The sequence below is a fragment of the Xyrauchen texanus genome, chromosome 33 (assembly GCF_025860055.1).
Source record: "Xyrauchen texanus isolate HMW12.3.18 chromosome 33, RBS_HiC_50CHRs, whole genome shotgun sequence".
Taxonomy (NCBI): Eukaryota; Metazoa; Chordata; class Actinopteri; order Cypriniformes; family Catostomidae; genus Xyrauchen; species Xyrauchen texanus.
In genome coordinates this window covers 33,612,074-33,633,725 of record NC_068308.1, presented here as the reverse complement: position 1 = coordinate 33,633,725, position 21,652 = coordinate 33,612,074, and the positions used below count along the sequence as shown (strand labels likewise).

General features: G+C 36.5%; 1 protein-coding gene across 4 annotated transcripts in view; it reads right to left on the bottom strand.

The window, feature by feature from the left end:
- LOC127626651 (protein tweety homolog 2-like) overlaps positions 1-21,652 on the bottom strand; it is an 82,242-nt gene that overhangs the window by 30,765 nt on the left and 29,825 nt on the right. For all 4 annotated transcript variants that reach the window (XM_052102626.1, XM_052102628.1, XM_052102627.1 and 1 more), the window contains exons 2-3: positions 19,060-19,235; positions 1,941-2,052 (exon numbers count right to left, since the gene is read on the bottom strand). In XM_052102626.1, coding sequence (XP_051958586.1) covers positions 1,941-2,052; positions 19,060-19,235 — 288 coding nt within the window. The remainder of the gene's footprint in view (positions 1-1,940; positions 2,053-19,059; positions 19,236-21,652) is intronic.

The following is a 21,652-nucleotide window of genomic DNA, read 5'->3' as shown; positions in this document are numbered from 1 at the left end:
AGTCACATTCCAAGCCATGAAAGGGCCGACGGGTTGCATGAAATCAGTGCGTGAAGCAGGATTAAAGTGTCTTAGTGTCACTGTCTGATCTACGCATTGAAATCAGAAAAAAATGGAGACAGATATAAATAGGGCTCTTTAGTCTGGCTGCAGATACAGGAATTAGGTTTTGTTCATGCTTCAGCCTTCATGGCCTTGAAGGGGACAATGACTAGACCTTCATAACTACACGAACATAAAAGCCTGTAAAAAAAAAATTTGGGGCAGTAACCACATCATATCACAGAACACACTGGGAGAGAGTGTGTCTCCACACAGGCCACATTCAGACAGCAGCAGAATAAAGCTGTCAGTCATGTTTTACAGTACCAAGTACAGACAGATTCACACACAGAAGGATTAAGCAGTGGCATGAAGCTGCATATATTTATAAATGTGTCCTCACTATTGCAAAATGATGTCAGTGAATCAATTCATGCTCTCAGTGGGGAACCCACAAAGTTTGAGAAGTGCTGAATGTCATAAAAAGATGTTACACAAGCAATCAAATGAACTGTGAGGATATGGGGACCATATGAGGAGGTTTGGTCTGAAGGGTAGAGCGCTTTTATATGAAGAGCAGAACTATTTGCGGAGAAGGAAAGAATTATACAAAGATTGAGTAAGAGCCCTGAGAGGGTGGGAATTTAGTTGGAAGAAATCAGTCTGACAATATTGGGACACTTCAGCAGAATCTACTCAGTGACTAACAGTATCAGTTTGACAGTCTTTTGTCACTGTGGGCTGCGGTTAGAATTTCAGTAAGCACAGACCGATTTCAGTAGAAGAACTTTTGACCAACTGCTGCCTAATTCAAAGTAAGATCAGTCTCAACACATAACAAAATGTAAAATGTACAAGTAAAATGTATGAACCTTTATGAACAAATGAACATCACAAGTCCAAGAGTGATGTTAGTTCAGTAAAGACTCAATGTAGTGAAGACTGAGTAAAGTACAGTTTATGATACCATTGTTGTCAGATGTCATTGCGTTTTTAAAATATGTTTTTGGAATGTAATCTTGACCAGTAGTTTGAGATTTTAGTCTTTCTCCATTCAAGTAGACATAAGCTGCTCTTGCATGAATAGAAAATAGCCGCCTGTATGCATTAAGCATATGGCCGCTGAGTGACCTGACTTTCCTTAAAGGGACTGTCAGCTTCTGTTGCATGCATGTAATCTAAAATAACCTCTGCAATACACTTGTTACTATAAAAGTAACTATATTTGATTATTGAATCCCATGCATTTTTACACCCCTAAGTATTATCTCTTTACTACTCAAATGTGCTGAATAGCAGCACATTGTTGCCATGTACCGAAATGTGCAAAATATACAGTCACTGAGCACTATATTAGGAACACTATGGTCCTAATAAAGTTCTGTACATGGTCTTCTGCTGTTGTAGCCATCCACCTCAAGGTTCGAAGTGTTCTGAGATTCTATTCTGCTCACTACAATTGTACAGAGTGCATTCGTGGTCCTGGCATAGGCAATATCAGCAGCTGCCTAGGACAGCACAGCCCCTGCCTAGAGCTCTCATGCAGGGTGCTCACTGGCACAGGGTGAGCAAAGGGAAGCAGGCGTTTTCAATGAATTCCAACAGGAGCTGTGCGCCTGGCTTGCAAGGTGGATTCTCATTGGAAAAAAATGGAAAACGCCTGCTTCACTCACCACACACCAGTGGACACGAACCATCAAGATGCACACTCAACTATTGACTAACCCATATCTGCATGAATTTATGCATTTCACTGCTGCCACATGATTGGCTGAATAAATGTGTAAGTGAATAAGTATGGTAGGTTTAAAGGTGTTCCTAATAAGGTGCTCAGTGAGTGTAGGTATCACACCATTTACATTTTTTGGTACCCTTTGCACAACCTTAACTTTACTTACCAAACTGTCCACTCCTGCTAGCGTGTTGTTGACGTTATAGAGGGAATAGGTCAGCTGGTATACCCCATCATTGGTTTCACTGTTTCCATAGAAACCCACTCCCACCGCAACACTGTAAAATCACAAGGGGAAAAGTTACAATTAGTTCACATATTGTAATCATCCCCTACAGTACATTCAATTGACCATCATATGGAGCCAAACGAAACTGTGTTCTTCACTTAACTAATTTTCCTCCAGCAAAGCACTAAAAAATGCAAACACACACACACACACACACACACACACACACACACACACACACACACACACACACACACACACACACACACACGAATATTCTAAATTCAAAGCCATTTACTAGAATGGTTGGAAGTCAGTCTGTACCATAATTCATTTTAGGATGATCTCGGAGGCCAATACCTCTTTCTGATTTGTTGGCTGTTACTCATAAATGCATGTCAGAAAATGTGCCTTAAGCATATATAGATATATTTTTTGGACTATAAGGGCCGCCCATACATAAATTTGATGTTAAATGAGTGGTAAATATAAAGGCAGTGCAGCAGGATGGGTGGCGTATGCATGCCACATGTAGGTCTTTAATATTCAGAAAAAGCCATACTGAGCCAAAGGGTAATATTCTCCAGAATGAAATAACACAAGGGTTGAGGAAATGATAAACAATATGGTGCATTTTGCCAGTGAGAATAGCACACAACCACTATTAGAGAGAGAGATTTATATACAAGCTTTTATAAAAAGACACAAAATATAGGTTAGCCATAGTATTTAGAACCACAATACAATCACTAACATTCAGATTACTCTGTGGATCTGCATCAGAATTCTTAATAAGCTTTGCTTGAATGTGTGCATGAGTGGAGATACTTCGCCAAGAGTGCCTAATTCAACTCATCTGACAAAAATCAAAGACTGACCAGGCCATTTAGAAAATCAAAGTATCAAGTTAATTATAGCAGAAATGTTTGGCATGATCAACAAAGTCTATTGAGACAATATGATTGTGATTGTGAAATCATCCACCCCAAACCATAATCCTATCACCCATGGAAACAGGAAGGGTCTCATATAGAAAAGATGATGTCACCAAAAATCCCAGTCTCATCTTCTATCTTAGAATTTTGTTATTCATCCCCCAGAGACACTATGAGGTCAATAGTGCTGGTCATATTTCAATAATAGTGCACAGGAAGTGGTTTTGAGATGCTGATGTTAATAAATAATAAATAAAGTTTATCCTTTGCAGACTTTCTTTGTGTTGATAGTATAGTTCACCCCAAAATGAATATTCTGATATATTTACACACTCTCAAATCATTTTAAACCCACATGACTTTCTTTCTTCCATGGAACACAATGGAAATGTGAGACAGATCTTTGAAAAAGCTATTTTCTATACAAATAAATGAGGACTGATGCTGTTAACTCCAGAAATAAATAAATAAAAAGCACCATAAAAGTAGTCCATGTGACTTGTGCACTATGTTCCAGCATTGTTAGTCATTACTTACTGAAAATGTTCCCCTTTCAAATCAAAGATCTCAAATCTCAGTTATTAGAAATTGCTCAAACCAGCCCATCTGGCACCAACAATCATCCATTACCTAATCAGCCAATCGTGTGGCAGCCGTGCAGCGCATAAAATCATGCAGATACGGGTCAGGTAGGGGTGCACTAGGAAAAGGTTAGTATCCACCTAGGGCCCCTAGAAGCCAAGGGATCCTTAAAAATGCAAATAATATGCTTTGTTATTAACATTAATGCTAAATAACATGCTGCAATTTTAAATATCACCGTTACAACACCGATATGATTGATACTGCTGTTATTTTCAGCACCATCAATGCAAGCAACATCTCCCTCAGATCAGGCTGTAGTGGCATCTACACAAGTTCGTAAACAGGTAAAAGTTAGCCAAACCGCTCGGAAAGTTTTATATGATTTCACCATATACTCTGTTGCAAGTTACTAGTTAGGCTACATTGTTACTAGTTCAGTTTGGTTTGAATTTTTGAAAAATATTTTTTTTTTACGAAATCGAGACTTCCTAAGGTAACACTGTCTTTCCAAATGAATCAGGTTGTGCACAGTCTGCACAGTCAAATACTACTGAGAAATATACTAGATATATATATATATATATATATATATATATATATATATATTCTTTTTTTCTCAGACTGTTTTCCTCCTATTTAGCAAAGTAAGTCTAGCAAACTTTATGTTTTAAAATTTAAAAGTAGATCAAAACCTTCTGGAAACACTTTAAGTCAAATTTTAGTCTAATAATTTGGATATAGTTACAACCCCAATTGTCATAGTATGTAAGGAGCCTCCAAAAACAGCCTAGTCCTTCAAGAGAAGAAGCATTTTACCAGATGTTGAATGAGAAGCGTATTACACTGCTGTGAATTAGCCTACAAACAAACACTCAAACACAGACTTCCTGGAGTGCTCATCGCCAGACATTCAAAATAAAAGCCTTAAGAAATGTATGTATAAAAGTATTATTATTATTATTATTATTATTATTATTATTATTATTATTAGAAATTACGATAAATACAAATTGGGTTCCAAAAATTACTGTGTGATTGAAAAGTGGATTTATATACTAATAAAACTCAAATGAGATTAATTAATAATAAATAAATAAGATAGAGAGAGAGGGAGGGAGAAAAAAAAAAAAAAGAGAGAGAGTGATCTGAAACCATTTACAAGTCCAGATGCAAGTTTTTCTTTTCTACTGAAAACTTTCACTTGAATTACTGTTATTTTTGCTGCTGCATCCTGCATAATTTGTTAGAGGTTTTTGTTTCTTTACACAAAGAGTACTCCCAATCAGCTCCACACAATAAATAATAGATGTTCTAAACTCATTAAGAAAAAAAACAACACAGGTATCGGATCGGGATCGGCATACAAAAAATTGTATCGCGCCATCCCTACTTGCAATAACCCACTTTCTCGCAATAAGCCGCTTTCTGGTGTCCATGTAACCGTAGTTAGTGATATCTTTCAGGACATAGGTACATTTTCTCCATACATTCCATAAAAAAGGAAATAATAATAAAAAGGCTTGCTGCATCTTTAAGAGAAAATCGCACTAAATGTGTGTAATTGAAGAGGGCCCCATTCCTGTACTTTATTTAGGCCCCCCCAAATTACTATATCCACCCCTGGGATCAGGAGCCTCTGTTAATGTTCATATCAACCATCAGAATGGGGAAAAAAATTATCTCAGGGATTTGGACCATGGCATGATTGTTTGTGACAGACGGGCTGGTTTGAATTTTTCTGTAACTGCTGATCTCCTGGGATTTTCATGCACAACAGTCTCTAGAATTTACTCAGAATGGTGCCAAAAACCAAAAACATCCAGTGAGGGGCAGTTCTGTGGATGGAAACGCCTTGTTGATGAGAGAGGTCAACAGAGAATGGCCAGACTGGTTTGAACTGACAAAGTATACTGTAACTCAGATAACCACTCTGTACAATTGTGGTGAGAAGAATAGTATCTCAGAATGCTATTCTGAGATGCGGGTTGGTACTGTTTTGGTGGCACGAGGGGGACCTACACAATATTATGCAGGTACTTTTAATGTTTTGGCTGATCGGTGTATAGGTGTTTCTTCAACTTCGGTACTTTCATGTCACAGGGGTTGATTTTTACTAACATTTAACAGATTTCCACTTATTACAACTGACTTGAAAACTTACCAGACCTTTATCATTTATTTTTGGTAGTTTTCAAATGCCTTATACTGTAGATTTTACTGTTAGATAGCCTTGTTCCAGACCCAGAGTTTCAATGGTAAGCTTTGAAAATCCATAATAAATACACAAATTACTGCATGATTAAAACTATGATATTCTAAACAAATAGCTAAATAAAACAAACATTTTCAATATTTATTGTCTGAAAATGATTAATCAATTAAATAAAAAACCACTACACCAAACCTAATAAATGTTTTTTTTCTTCCAAAGGTTATTGTACTTGTTAACCATGTCGACAAATGTGTCAGATAAGGAGAGATAAGTGTTGTTTTAAAAAAAATAATAATAATAATAATAAAAAATGGTAAATATCACTTGTGAGCAGAGAATTGCTGTTGGCCGTCATTTCCAATTAAACTGTAATTTTGCCAAATTATCCAAAAAGTGAAAAAAATTATTTAATTGTGTGTATTTAGGATACAAAAATGTTAATGGAATTCTATTAAACACAATCCAGAATTTGTGATGTGGTAGAAATGTATGACTTTCAGAAACTGACAAAAAATGACAGTGGTGGCTCAGCGGTTAAGGCTCTGGGTTCCTCGGGGGTTCAAGCCCCATCACTGCCAAGATACCACTGTTGGGCCAATGAGCAAGGCCTTTGACCCTATCTGCTCCAGGGGCGCTGTTTCATGGCTGACTCTGCGCTCTGACCCCAGCTTAATTGGGATATGTGAAAACAACTGCATTTCATTGGCTCTGTACGTGTACTCTGCACAATGACAATAATGTTGAATCTTAATCTCTTAATCTTAATAAGACAAATGAGCTGTGGTGGATTTTCAGCAAGCACATAAGTAATACGGTTTACTTTAATGGTGCTTATGTTTCATTTTTGGAACTCAACAGAATCAGACTGCATTGAACAAAAAAAGAGCTGTTTAAATAAATTGCCTTAAAATTCACCTTATGTGTTTCACAGAAGAAAGTGTTGAGTAAACAATGTTAATTTGATAAATTTGATGTTTGGGCAGATAATGAGCAGAGTAATGATGAAAGTCATTCTGTGTTGGTTAAAGAATAGAGACTGATTTTAGCTCAAATGACAGTGTGGAGCCGAGTAGAACATTTAGGAACCCCTGGGGGAAAGTAAAATTTTAATGATTCCTCCCAAGCTTCTTGTCATTAGATTGGGTGAACACACACACACACACACACACACACACACAAACAAACACAAATGCATAAAGCATGCAGAGTGCCCTGCAGCCATGTGCTGTCATATGCTGAGACGACGCTATACTGATGGCGCAGGAGGACGTGAGTGGCCTGCAACATGTGACATTATTTAAATTATGGGAACGTGTAAATTCTTGTTAGCTTGATGCTCTTTATCCAAATAACCCTTCATCTCTGATTACATAAGGGAAAATGGAGATACATGGGGGAGAGGAGGAATATAGAAAATATAGGGACAGAAAGAAACAAGGAGAGAGAAATGTAGTAAAATGGAGATAAGACAACTTAACAAAACAGGACTTTTCTGTTATTTTGATCTAAATGAAGAACCAGAATTAATTGACGTAAGTCATTTCCAATGGAAAGTAGCATAGGAGGCAGCAATTAAGGATCTGATTAGAGCTTTTGGATGCGACAACAGTTGTGATGTATTACAATTAAAACTGTGAGTGCAAAGTTAAAAGATATCAACAATCTTTGTTTAATTGTATCGTAAATGCTTACTACTTTTCCACATTGTGTCGACATTGCAATCAAAACAACGTAGCAGCAAAAATGTACAATACAAATGTACATGTCATTTGCTACAATAATAATGGTAAAAAGTATTTAAAATAGAACCAAAGCACAAATGCTATACATATGATGTTGATGTTCTGACTGTTCTAAATGACTTTAGAAGGTCAGAAAAAAAGCACTTATCTGGCCTAAAAAAAAACAGGCCTGAAAATAGGCACATAAATAATGGCTAAAAAAGTGCTAGAGCTTTTATGAACCTAGAGGGACATGGAGAGAGAGACACAGAGGCAAAGGCTTTACTTCCAGTGGCCCTTACTGGGTTAAGTACATGTTCTCACAATGTGCTCTTATGAAGATACAAACTCAAAGAATGAATGGACGTGACATCATTTAGAACAAAACGGGCAAAATTAAGGTGTTTTTGAGTTTGTTTCGGTTGTTTGTAAGTTTGCTTTGGCGAACTTTAAGCAAAACTTCTTACCGGCTGCTAAACACCTTCTTACTGCCATTGGTCCACGTCATTTGGTAAGTGTGACCTGGAGCTCCACCTACCTTGAGGCTGGCAACTAATTCCTGTTCAAGGCAATAACATGAACACACTGGCATGCAGTTACTAGCAATCTGGTGCAATTTACCTACATCTGTACGTGTAGAGAAATTTTCCAAGAACTTGTCATGCATTTTCTTATTCACTCTGTTGTTTTATATGCAGCTTTACTCATTTGCATTCTGCAGTAAAAGCCATTCACACATCTGCCCATAGTAACGTATGCCTATCATCATTCTTTTGTTTGTATTTTATCCCATGATCACTCTTTTATACACAAATCTTTGCAGTAGTATTGGTGTCATCAGAAATTACAATAACAGTGTAATCAGCACATATTATGCCAGCGTATAGCATGTTAGCGCATTAATATCATGAATTCAGAATGTAAACAAGACAAATTAAACAATATCAACTGCAAATATATTACTTCAAATCAACATTGAGTGGTTAAAAAGCATCTTTTACTGATCTAGTGTAAATCCTATTCATAAAATGAGGCATAAAGTAACTGAAAACACATTTTAATGTCACATTAGTTAAGGTTTTACTGAGCGTCCTCCCATTTAAATGTACTTCTACACACCTCCCAAAGTGGTGTGGCAGGTGTCTGAATGTTTGAATCAGCTGTTTTGAACTTATTTTATGTCAAGAACTTTATGAACAAGAACTTCTCCTGAAGTATCAGGGACTTAAAGGTTTGTAATAACGGAGTTCTAACACTTTCGATAAAAAAATTAATAAAAGATTGGTGGCAGTTTGTTTGTCAATTCATTTAATAGGCCTATGTTCCAGTCCAGTTTTGGTTTGCTTCAGTTTAAACATTCCCACTACATTTATTGAGCACTTTCTCAACAAAAAGTTGAGCTATCTATCTATCTATCCATTCATCCATTCATCCATCCATCCATCGTATCCGTCCCTCTGTCCTCCGTCCATCCATCCACCCATCTATCCAACCTGTCAACCCCACACATCTAGCACTCAAAGCAAGAATTATACTAGATCAACAAGCCACAAATATAATATTTAGTAAGCTATGAGTATACAGTATAATGTGTATAACATTTTTAATTGAAAATTTATTTTATTCTATTTTGTTGTCTAGTAAATGTGTATATAGCGCTACCACCAGTCTTTATTACTTTGAAAACAGCAGTATAATTAGATTACAAAGATCCTCACAATTTTCCCACCTCTAAAAATCCAACTCTTTTTGAAACTAAAAATTATGGAGGACAAAACCTGCAAAAATAATAAATAAATACATAAATAAATGTAATAATAAGAATATAAAGGAATAAATGCCTTGATAAAACAAATATAATTAGTTTTTAATGAAAGTTATTCCTGAATTTATTTTTGTAGACTTTTTTCCTTTATTTATTATTTTCTCTTTTTATTTTTATTCTTTGAAACTTTTTTTATTCTTTCATTTGTTTTTGTTTTTATTATTATTACTATTATTATTTATTTATTTATGCATTCATTTATTTCCATATTTAAATATTCGCACATGTATTTATTTTTATATTTATTCTCACATTTCTGTCTCTTGTATGATAATTATGTGGGCGGGTCCTGCTTACCATTGGTTTATTGTAGATTGAAGCGTGTGCTCGATTACTCGACTTGTTTTGATGTGACGTTAGGTCATAGCCATATCGTGTAAACTATAGTTATTTGTGGGGCTAAAAACATAAGAGCTTAAGTCAATCCACGATTTATTTTTTATACTACAATCACAAAATAAATGGGGAGCTGCTTCTTCAACAAAACCACAAAATGAGCAAGTTTCATAAATTAAATGATTTAACCTTATGCTTTTCTTTTTTCTGTGTATATAACTTCATATTTTGATGTCCGCAAATCCATACTATTCTGTTGTTATGATTGTTCATTGTAAAAGATACAACCATGCTTCTTTCCCTGATCGTTTATGTATGTATGTATGTATGTATATATATAGTTCTGCAATAAAAAAAATCTATAGCTGACGCTTCACGTATATCTAGAGAGTTGGGCAACGTAGCGAATGAAGTTGATAACCATGCATCAAATGACTATGTTTCATTTAGAGTAGAGGTGCTTATTGATGGTTTAGGAGAGCTGTAGGCCGGTATGAATGTCGAAGCACGTCCTGGATTGTCAAACTCTCTGCAAAACGTTCTCTGCATATTCAAAATCTGTGCGAGTCAGAGGGTGCTAAGGTGGGACGTCCATCTTATTTGCTTCCGATAAGTACTATTGAGCTCTAAACCAATGATGCACTGGAGCTACGTAAGGACCACCTCCCTCATTTCCATGTTGCACACAGAAAAGTAAAAATAAATACATGTATTAATAAAAAAAATATATATGGGAATATATAAATATGGAAATAAATATATGTGGGAATAAATAAATATAAAAAATAAATGAACACATAAATAAAAAAAAATTTAAACAATTCAAAATAAATTAAAATAAAGTTAAAAAAAAATAGAAAATAAAGGAATAAAGTCATACAATAATACATTCAGGAATACATTTAATTAAAAACTAATTGTATTTGTTTGTATTTTTTATTATTTGATTTATTTATTACCTTTGCTGGTTGGGCCTCCATAAAATATAACTTGACATCTTAAAAACTAAAATATCAGCCCCTCACCTTGTTTTAGTGCCACCTCACTTTAATTTTCACTCTTTTTCTTGCCAAATGAGGAATCACTTACAAAAGGGCATGTGATTTCAATCTGTCTCATCTCTTCCTGTCGTCTTCTTCCCTGAGGGTGGGCAGCGTTCAGATACGATGGATTTGCATTAGCAGTTTTTTCAGTTACTGGCTTCTTTGCTCATACAGGCACGGTGCTTCACAATGACAAGAGCCTCACATAAGTTCGGCTAGGGGGTGGGTAGGCTTGTTTGCTAAAGCTGCAACCATCTGTCAAGCCATCTTGGTGCTGAATGATTCATTAGAACATGATCAAATCCATACAGGTCACTCGCCCTCCAACTGTAGGCCCCAACTTCCAGTTGTTTCATCAAATTCTTTAACATGGAAAATGACTAGCAATTGACACAGATTATATTTATATATCATATCAAACAATATCACAACAAAGTGCAACATATTTTTTAAAGAACAAATTTAACAGGGTTTCCACGGTCATGGAAAACCTGGAAATATCAGGGGAATTTTTAAATGGTAATTTCCAGGCCTGGAAAAGTCATGGAAACTGATAAAAAAAAGTAAGAAAGCTTAAAAAGTAATGGAAATTTCAATAGTTCGTTTATCATAATGATTTACTAAAAAATTTAAATTATGTCTTCATTTAATTTCGACCCCAAATTATTTTCTTTCTTCCATAAAACAAAATGTTGATGGTGATGGTTGAAAAAAGTGACTGTAAATGAAATTTGATGACAATTTTTTCCATGATACTTCAATGGTGCTGAAGAATATAAATATTCATACACATTAATTGTATGAAAAACAGAAGCTCAGAAATTCTGTGTAATATCTCATTCTGTGTTTTATGAAAGAGAGAAAACAATAAAGGTTTGGAATGACAAATTCTCACAAAATGTTCATTTTTAGATGAACTATTTCTTTAAATAAATACTTTTTACGGGGGCCTGGGTAGCTCAGCGAGTATCCAGGGCATGCTGAGTGACTCCAGCCAGGTCTCCTAAGCAACCAAATTGGGACGGTTGCTAGGAAGGGTAGAGTCACATAGGGTAACCTCCTCGTGGTCGCTATAATGTGTGGTTCTCGCTCTCGGTGGGGTGCGTGGTGAGTTGTGTGTGGATGCCAGGGAGAACAGCGTGGGCCTCCAAAACGCGCTCAACAAGCCACGTGATAAGATGCACGGATTGACGGTCTCAGACGTGGAGGCAACTGAGATTCGTCCTCCGCCACCTGGATTGACTATGAGATCACTATGCCACCATGAGGACTTAGAGCACATTGGGAATTGGGCATTCCAAAAAACAACTCTTTTTACAAGTCATTACTAGTCTGTGATTTATTCATTACATTTTCTTTAATCAAAGCAGTTCAGCTCTTCGTGTTGTGAAGGGACACTTTTAAAGGAGCAGTTCATCCCAGCACAGGGCAACCATGCCGGCACAAGCTGCATGTTAAGGGAACATCTAATATATGAAAAGAAAAAAAAACTATAGCACAACTGCTGTCATTCACTAATAAATTGAAGAGAACAATAGTGAGAACTTCCCATTATGCAGTCACAGTGAGACTCTTTTAAAGTAGAGTGGCATGCTAGACCGTATCGTCTGCAATTAGGGCCAGTCTTACTTGTACATGTATTACTGAGGTCCCCTGAGGTCCACTTATAAATGTTAATATTTTTTTTTATACCAAAAACAGTCAAAATGTATTACAACTTTCTCTGACACTAAGAAGAAATGTGCTGCTTTTTCATGAGTCCATGTGTTTTAATATATTGTGGTGGTGAGTGAGTGGTCGAGCGCCAGCTTGTGAATGGAGAGCGAGATCGGGAGATGAGAACGGAGAGGATCATCACCTGTCAATGATTGTCTTTAAGATAGCCGGTTTTAAGAGCGAGCCAGATGCCAGTGGAGAGAGAGGGAGACACACAAACACAAAGCAGAGTGCTCTGTGTACACTATAACATGCTGAAAAGCAAATTGGTCTTAAAAAATAAATACCCTTTTGTGTTGGATCTCACCGTCTCCCGCTTCCTTCTTGCCGAGAGTTAAAGAACTTGTCACATATACTGTATATTTATCTGTTTGTCATCAGAAACTTTAGGAAGTTCGGAACAAGCCGTTTTTGCATCTTGGTTTCGATAAACAGTGTTTTCTGACTTTGGAAGAAGTTTTGAGTACTGAAAGTTACAGTATATTTTCATGTTATAATAAACTAGTTTGTCTAAAAAGATCAAGGAAAATTTGATTTCTCATGATATGAACCCTTCAAATAAATTGTGTAAATTATATCAAGACCTCGTAAAATGACATTACCTGCCAACACATGTTTGATTTGCTCTATTATTTAACTCTTATCCTATTACTAAACCATATCCAATTTACCATGGCTGATTTTTTTTATTCTGACATCAATCAGGACACCTAACGTGCTCCATCATTTCACATGGCATGAACCTGGGACCGTCAATGAGAAAATGGATGCAGAGACAAAGAGTCAATAGCTTTTGTACAAAATGGCTCTCCATCAACACATCCATCCATTCATGCATGATGTGCAGGTCACAGTGATGGCACTGTGGCATACAGTATGTCACAAGTCATCTAACAGTAAGACAAATAAATTAGTAACCTCAATATATCCATCAATCATTCCTTTCTTCCCTTCCTTCCTTCCTTCCTTCCTTCCTTCCACTCTATTATGAAAGAATAAACAGTGTGAATGCATTTTAAAAAGTGCAGTAATTTCTTTGCGGTCTCTGTAGAAACACTTCTAAACACACTGTGCAGAAACACCTCTGGCATGCATGTGCAAAAAAAACACATTAACATTTAAATGCAGATGAAGCCAGTCAACCCTGCCGAGACATCCTGCCAATTTTAGCAGAAAAGCTTAAATAATTGAAGGAAAGATTAGGAGTGTTTAATTCAAAGTTTCCAAAGTGACCTCATAAAGAGCATGCAACACCAACAGACAGCCTTGGATGGATGATTAAGTTATAGGTCGAAGAACTCAGCAATGTCAAAACAGTTGGGGAAAGTTCAAAACTAACAATTAGCATCTCTTAAACACTTTAATTTAAGATTATTTTAATGGGGTGTCATTATATAAGGTTGTCGACCCATCATAATTTTGTTACTCAGAAGAATGTAAGCATTAAGTTTATTTATAGTATATGTTATGAATAAATATGAATCTATTAAAATCTTTCGAAAATTGGTCCATAATAATAATAATAATAATAATAATAATAATTTATTGCCATGTCAACAAGTTGATAGGAATTTGTCTTGGTACAACTCTCAGACAAAAATGACAGACATCAAAAGTACACCAACAGTCCCCAACAACAATAAGACATTAGACCAGAACCCTGCAGACATCATAAAAAAAAATAAAAAAATTAAATAAAAAAAGATAAAAACCCTACCTCCCAGAAAGTGCACAGTGCCTGCAGTTAGTAAGGTGCTGCTAGCAGTCAGTGCAAATTCAAGTACCACTTGTACGCCATTTGCTTATTTGGAACAGATTGAAATTTTGATTGTTATTACTTGAAAAAATTCTCCCCATGATTTTGAACCAGTATTTGTTTTATTTGTATTTAATATTTTTGATATAACTATTTTTAAACCTGAATGCGCACATACACAGAAAGATTGTTTGTAAATAACGGCATACATTTCAGTCTGTTCCTCACACAAATGTATCGCATTGCTTCGGATAACTTGGAATATAGCGCACAAGTCATTTGGACTACAGTACTTTTGTAGTGTTTAATTTTGTTTTTGATTCGTTTGGAAAAGAGCAGGGTAGAATTCTTCAAAAATTATTTTGTGTTCCATAGGAAAAACAAAAACAAATTAAAGCATATGGGTTTTGAACAACATAGGGGTGAGCAAATAATGACAGAATTTGTTTTTTTGGATAACTAATCATTTAAAACTTTAACAAATGCCAAACACATTGTACGTCCATCCCTTACAGCCTCATTTTCGTTCACATCAAATAAATACATACAAAATGTGTAAGACAAGTTCAGAATGGCCAGCCAAGGTGTCTACTTAGTGGTTATATCAAGACCAAATTCCTAATGCAGACCTCTGGATTTATCCCAACAGTGTGCTCACTGTCTCACCACAGAAGCTTTCAGTATACCGACAGGCGTGATTCTAACTCAGTAATATCAACACATATGACTGTCATTGGATTAAGAGAGTGAATAGTGCCCTTATAAACATAAGGGCATTTATATACACACACATTCACACACAACTCTCACTAATTCAGTTGAGCACTTTAGAGCTCAGCATTTCTTTAGCAGTGGTTTTCAGAGCGTTGGGATGTTATAACAGCTAGGATGGAGCATGCTGGGTCATTGGAGTGGAGTTTTTTTTTTAGATAACTCCCCTGCTGCTTTTAGCATTGCAACTTGAAGGAATATTCCGGGTTCAGTTCAATCGACATCATTTGAAGTATAATATTGATTTCTTCAAAAAAGCACAAATCTGGGTTAAAGTGAGCCACTAATAATGGAAGTGAATGTGGGCCAACCAGTAAACTTTAAAATTCTCACCGTTTCAAAAGTATAGCCACAGGATGTAAACCAGGGATACATACACCTTAGCCAAACACATTTAAATTCAGTTTTTCACAATTCCTGACATTTAATCGTAGAAAACATTCCCTGTCTTAGGTCAGTTAGGATCAATACTTTATTTTAAGAATATGAAATGTCAGAATAATAGTTGAGAGAATTATTTATTTTAGCTTTTATTTCTTTCATCACATCCCCAGTGAGTCAGATGTTTTCATACTGTTAGTATTTGGTAGCACTGCCTTTAAATTGTTTAACTTGGGTCAAACATTTTAGGTAGCCTTCCACAAGCTTCTCACAATAAGTTGCTTGAATTTTGTCCTATTCCTCCAGACAGAACTGGTGTAACTGAATCAGGTTTGTAGGCTTCCTTGCTCGCACACGCTTTTTTAGTTCTGCCCACAAATTTTCTATCGGTTTGAGGTCAGGGCTTTGTGGTGGCCACTCGAAAACCTTGACTTTATTGTCCTTAAGCCATTTTGCGACAACTTTGAAGGTATGCTTGGGGTCATTGTCCATTTGGAAGACCCATTTGTGACCGAGCTTTAACTTCCTGGCTGATGTCTTGAGATGTTGCTTCAATATATCCACATCATTTACCTTCCTCCAATTGCCAATTAATTTGTGAAGTGCACCAGTCCCTCCTGCAGAAAAGCACCTGCACAGCATGATGCTGCTACCACCATGCTTCTCATTTAGAATGGTGTTCTTCAGCTTGCAAGCCTCAACTATTTTCCTCCAAACAAAACAATGGTCATTTTTGTTTCAATAGACCAGAGGACATTTCTCCAAAAAGTAAGATCTTTGTCCCTATGTGGACTTGCAAACTGTAGTCTGGCTTTTTTATGGCGATTTTGGAGCAGTGGCTTCTTCCTTGCTGAGCAGCCTTTCAGGTTATGACGATATAGAACTTGTTTTACTGTGGATATACATACTTGTCTACCTGTTTCCTCCAGCATCTTCACAAGGCTCTTTGTTATTCTTCTGGGATTGATTTGCACTATTCGCACCAAACTATGTTAATACGACCTGCAACGGAATTGCCTTCAATAGTGGGGTTTTCCCTCTAACATGAAGGATTCCAGGATTCGCACAATGTGGAGCGTATATATGCAAATTTGAGGGATCATTGATATTTTAGAGTGTTGTTTATAAATGGGTATAGTTTATGGTGTATGTGGCTTTTCCCACTGTACTCCCAGAAATGTTTTGTTGACTCTAAGCAGCTTTCTCTGGGAGAAACCTAGGTGTATTAAAACACTTTCTCTTATTTCCTAAAGCGGCATAAGGAAATCAGCATTCTCCTTTAGCTACATGATGTTTCAGAATCCCGGAATAAACCGTTTTCTTAAGTGCATGTAAACGTGGTCATTGGTGTCACCATTCAGCCACCATTCCCTTTATGTTGACGTAACAAAGATTGTTCAGACCAAACAATTACACATCATCTTTGAGTTATTTAAATTGTCCTTTAACGTTATAATAGTTCAGCTATGGGTAAACTTTAGAAATTTTAAAAGACTCCAAATGCTACAATGAACTCCTCTATTAAGTAGAAAGAACTTAAGCCATATTGTGGGCTAGTTGTTTTAGAGGTGAATACAAATCTGTCTTAATGGGTGATGGAGGCAAAGAACTAAACAGTGTCTCCCTCATCCCAGAGGTCAAAAGGCTGTCTCGGTATGTCCAGGCTTATTCATGCTCATTTCACACAGTCAAACTGTGAGTGTTCCCACAACCCCTCCTCTAATGCAGAACTGACGGACAATGTGACCCAAACAAAACCATAGTGTTTCTATTGCCTGTCAGAGGTCTGGTGTTTAGAAAGGAATGTAGACCACTCTCTGCATCAGAGCACTCCAGCGTTACCCCAAGTGACCCAATTAATCGTCTTATTTATCGAGCAAGAGAATATACACGAAAAATGCCACTATTGAACCTGTCCAAGGAAGAAATTGAGAACAAACAAGAGTGTGAGAGAGAAAGAGACAACATTCACCCTTTACTTGGTAGCTTAAAGGAATAGTTCGATGTCATCATTTGTCAATGATTATTGTGCTACATACAGCCAGGAACAGCAAAGTTTAAAAGAACATTTTACTCTTAACTCTGAAAATCTAATAGACATCATTAAAGTGTGAATAGGCAATCATGTGCTTTGATTTTGAAAGTCAATTTCAATAAATGCTTTAAAGTGAACTCATTTGGAGTGAGAAGGGTACTTAAGTACAAGTAGTAAGAAAGGTTAGAGAGAGAAAACGAAAGAGAAAGAGACAGAGAGAGAGAGCGAGAGAGACCAAGATGGAAAGAAAAGAGGTGGAGACAGAATGAGAAAGAAATGTCAGCCAGAAGTGATAAGCTCATTTTCCAAGGGGGATTTTGCTTGTTTTTGCCATGCTGATAAAATGCTTTGTTTTCCATCATTCATTTTAATACCGAAGACAGTGTGACAGATGACAACAAAACCAAAAACCTATGTATGTACAGCGATCAGGAATTTGCACCATTGAGAATTTAATTGAGAATTCAAAATTTCAATTAAATGCAATTATTTAGCAAAACAGAATGCAGAATCATAATTTTAATTTAAGGAAGCGAAAGTGTACCTTTTGTTAATACATTTAATTTTTCAGTATGAATTACCAATACAAATGTTATACACAATTATTCACAATTATTTAATAATTACTATTGAAATGCCTCCTATATTTCATTAATGTATATTTATGTTATATGAACACAATGTGCATGATATTTTGTGGTGCTGTATAGCAAAACTTAAATATGTGTTAATCATTTTTAAAGTTTTGAAAAAAAAAACAAAAAACAATTCTATATATCAGGAAGTAAATTGGCACAATGAAGCAAAATGAATTGTCATCAATGAAGAAATAGTCCAGGTTCAATACAAGTTAAGATCAATCGACAACATGTGTGGCATAAAGTTGATTACCACAAAAAAATGTTTGACTCGTCCATCGTTTACTGTATAAAAGAAATAAAAAAAACAGTAACTGTAAGGCACTTACAATGAAAGTAAATGGGACCAGTCCATAAGAATAGACATACATTCAGTTTAAAAAGTATTGCCACATGACTTTATCATTTTGTGATAACATAATTTCAGTCTTGTCAACCCTCGGAAAGATTTAGCATGTTAATGTGGGTATGTCATGTTGATAGGATATTTGTCTTGGTGTACTAGATCTGTTGCTGCAGCAGAGCAAGTATGGAGACTTGCTACTGCTAGAACATATACAGACATACTGAGTTAGCATGTGGACATGCTTCTGCACAATTAAACAAAATGCAAGACAAGCTGCATCGTGCATATAGGACATGCTTCTACACAAATAGACATACATACATCCCCATGTAGCAGATCTAGACCTTTGAAGCTGGGGTGGAGGAGGGTTTCAGAGAAAAATTCTCGCAGCGGCTTATCTGCAAAACTGAGCTATTTAAATGATAGACAAAGAGAGAGACACACATGTTGATTGGCTACCCGATTACATGTCAACAAACCAATCAGCTTACACCATGCGGGCCGATTAGCTTAATATGCCACATGTGAGTGGGACGATTGGCTAACAGAAAACAAGTTCAAAGAACCTATCAGCTTGCGCCACATAGAGTTGATTGCCCAACTCCGCCAGGGTCAGACAGATAGGAATATCTACAATGAACATATAATCACATCATTTTCCCATACATTTTACACAAACTTGAATGCTCAACTAAACTACCAGCATCCTGCAGAGCAGGTTAATACTCCCAGCATGAGAAAAGTGGGCATACGTACCAACAGATGAGCCCCGCTGCAACAGCAGCCCAAGTGACACAGCAAGAGTTGGACTTCTTACTCTCGTCTTCTTCTTCATCTTTCCGACAACAGCAAAGAAAGCTCAGGTAGATCGCCAGGCACAGCAGGTTTACACCAAGCCCAGCTGCTGCTACACAACTCAAGAAGATGAGCGACTGAAAGAGAGAAACATAGAGAGAGAAGGCATGAGTTTCTTAGTTAAAGGGCAAAATGGGGGAAAAAATATTTCCCTTGCACTTTTTGCAATGAAACTATTATAATATGTATCTTGTACTAGAATGTACAACTACTATGTAGACAATCTAAAATGCAACAGTTCCCCCAACCAAACCTAAGGTGCAAAGTTAAGGCATACCAACCTGATCACATGACAAGTCGTAATAATAGTATGAGATGGTGCATTTGAAAGAAACTTAACAAGCTGGCTTGTACAAAAACATATGACATTTAGTTTAACCCCTAACCTAATAATAAAGTGTAACCTCTTACTCAAACCCTAAACCTAATCAATGATTTTAATAGGAAAATAACTTGTGTCCCACAGAAGAAAGAAAACATTGCGGCTTTGAAAAAGATGACTGACGAGTATTACAGGTTACTGACATATAACATCCATTTGCATAGCATAAAAAATATGGAATAACTAACCAAATTTGTTCACAAAAAAAATCAAAGTGTTGGATTGGAGACTATAGCTAGAATTTGACACCTGTATTGATTTGAAATTCTGTTTGTAGATTAATTAGTCTAAGACGTCTCGGGTGATCTGATCACATGTGGTCAGGTAAGACACATTTCTGTTTATACCTGGTAGCTAAATGTGTCTCCTGTGACTACTTGTGTAGATTTGGAGGGGAGGGTCTCTGATTTCATGACGACATACATAAACCAATATGTTACTATGTTAGTGCATGATATTCAAGTGCAACCAAGTCAGAAAATATTTTTTTTTTTAAATGGCACGCTTTTCTGTGTGTATGTGTGTGTGTGTGTGTGTGTGTGTGGGGGGCATACATTAGCATACGTCCCCCTGACTCTACATACATTTACATAAAAACACCTATTCGGAATTCAGCAACCTAATAGCAGCATTGTCGTTTCAATTTCCACACTATTTTACACTATCAGGATTAAATAAGCTGTTTTGATATACTGCCTTTAAGATTTTATTTTGTAGGCTAAATTATTTCCATTAAACATTGAAAATGTTTGCATTAAGAGCTTGCCAATAAATAAAATCTAAACTAATTCAATGCAAAAATGTATATGCTGCATGTAGCCGTAACTGTTGGTTTTAATTGAAGTTCCCAACTGAACTGCCTGTGACTTTTTACTCTAACGCAGGATTCTCATAGATGAAACCGGAATGAAGTCATGACCTCCTGAGATGCTTTTCGAGTACAGAGAGTGCATTACTGATAAGACACGTTTTTTTTTCCAGTTACAACACTGTCACTTTACTGAGTTCCAGTTGATATCTAGAGCTAATTTTGTCCCACACCAGCTTTAAATGGGGACAAGGTAGCATGCTGCTCTGCCAGTGTTTAGTCCTACGAACACACACACACATGCACGCACACACACACACACAACCTTGTGCTTGAACCCCTAATTACACACTACATCCATTAAGAAAACATTAAACTAGGAAGGCAACTATTGATTTTAAGCAGCAACTTTGGAAAAAAATATGCAAAAAAACTGATGGGGCACCACAATTACAATACAAATTCTCACTCACATACACACACCATGCCATTTCCCATCTTACTCTCTGCTCCGGAGGGGATGTAGAAAGTAGGACAGTTATAGCAGGCAGCTCAGTGTGTCTGCTTCCTACATCACCATCACTGTTTCATGCATTGTCTTTGCCTCGCTCGGTTACATACATGCTCTATCTTTCATCCTGTGGGTGGTCATCCTTAGACATCTGTTTCACTGCCATTTATTAACTTGAACACTAATGAGTCAGCCTGTCTATTCCATTTGCTACTGCATTGACTGTGAGAGACGAACTGGTTACAAACCCACTTCACCCCACATGTAATCTGTGGCCACAGAACACAAATAATTAAAATTAATGTCTTTCCCAAAGTTCTACACATCCCCACCCCTTGCATGCTTGTTTATTAAATAGCTTGGCTATTTTGATTATGCTTTTATCTACCAATAATGGTGTAGTAAGATCTGTAGAAAATGTCTCCAGATTTAAATCCATTATGCAGTATTGCGAATATCCCCCCCCCCCCCCCAACACAGAAAATGCAAGAAAAGTCAGCAGATTTCTTCTGACCCTATGTATAAATAATGGTTAAACCAATACAAGTTTATTAATGGGTGATGCCAACACAAATATGTACATTTTGAATGGCCGATATACAAAAGAGCTAAGGATAATGGCCAGGTCGATGAATTGGCCAATATTTGAACAATTCAAGATTATCAGCAAAAGCCGATAATAGTACCGACTTAACCAATTTAAACAAAATGCTAGTTCTCCCTTGTGTCAGTTGGTAAGGACAGCCTTATCAATAGATAGAAGAAAATAAATACAAAGAATTGCAAATACTGG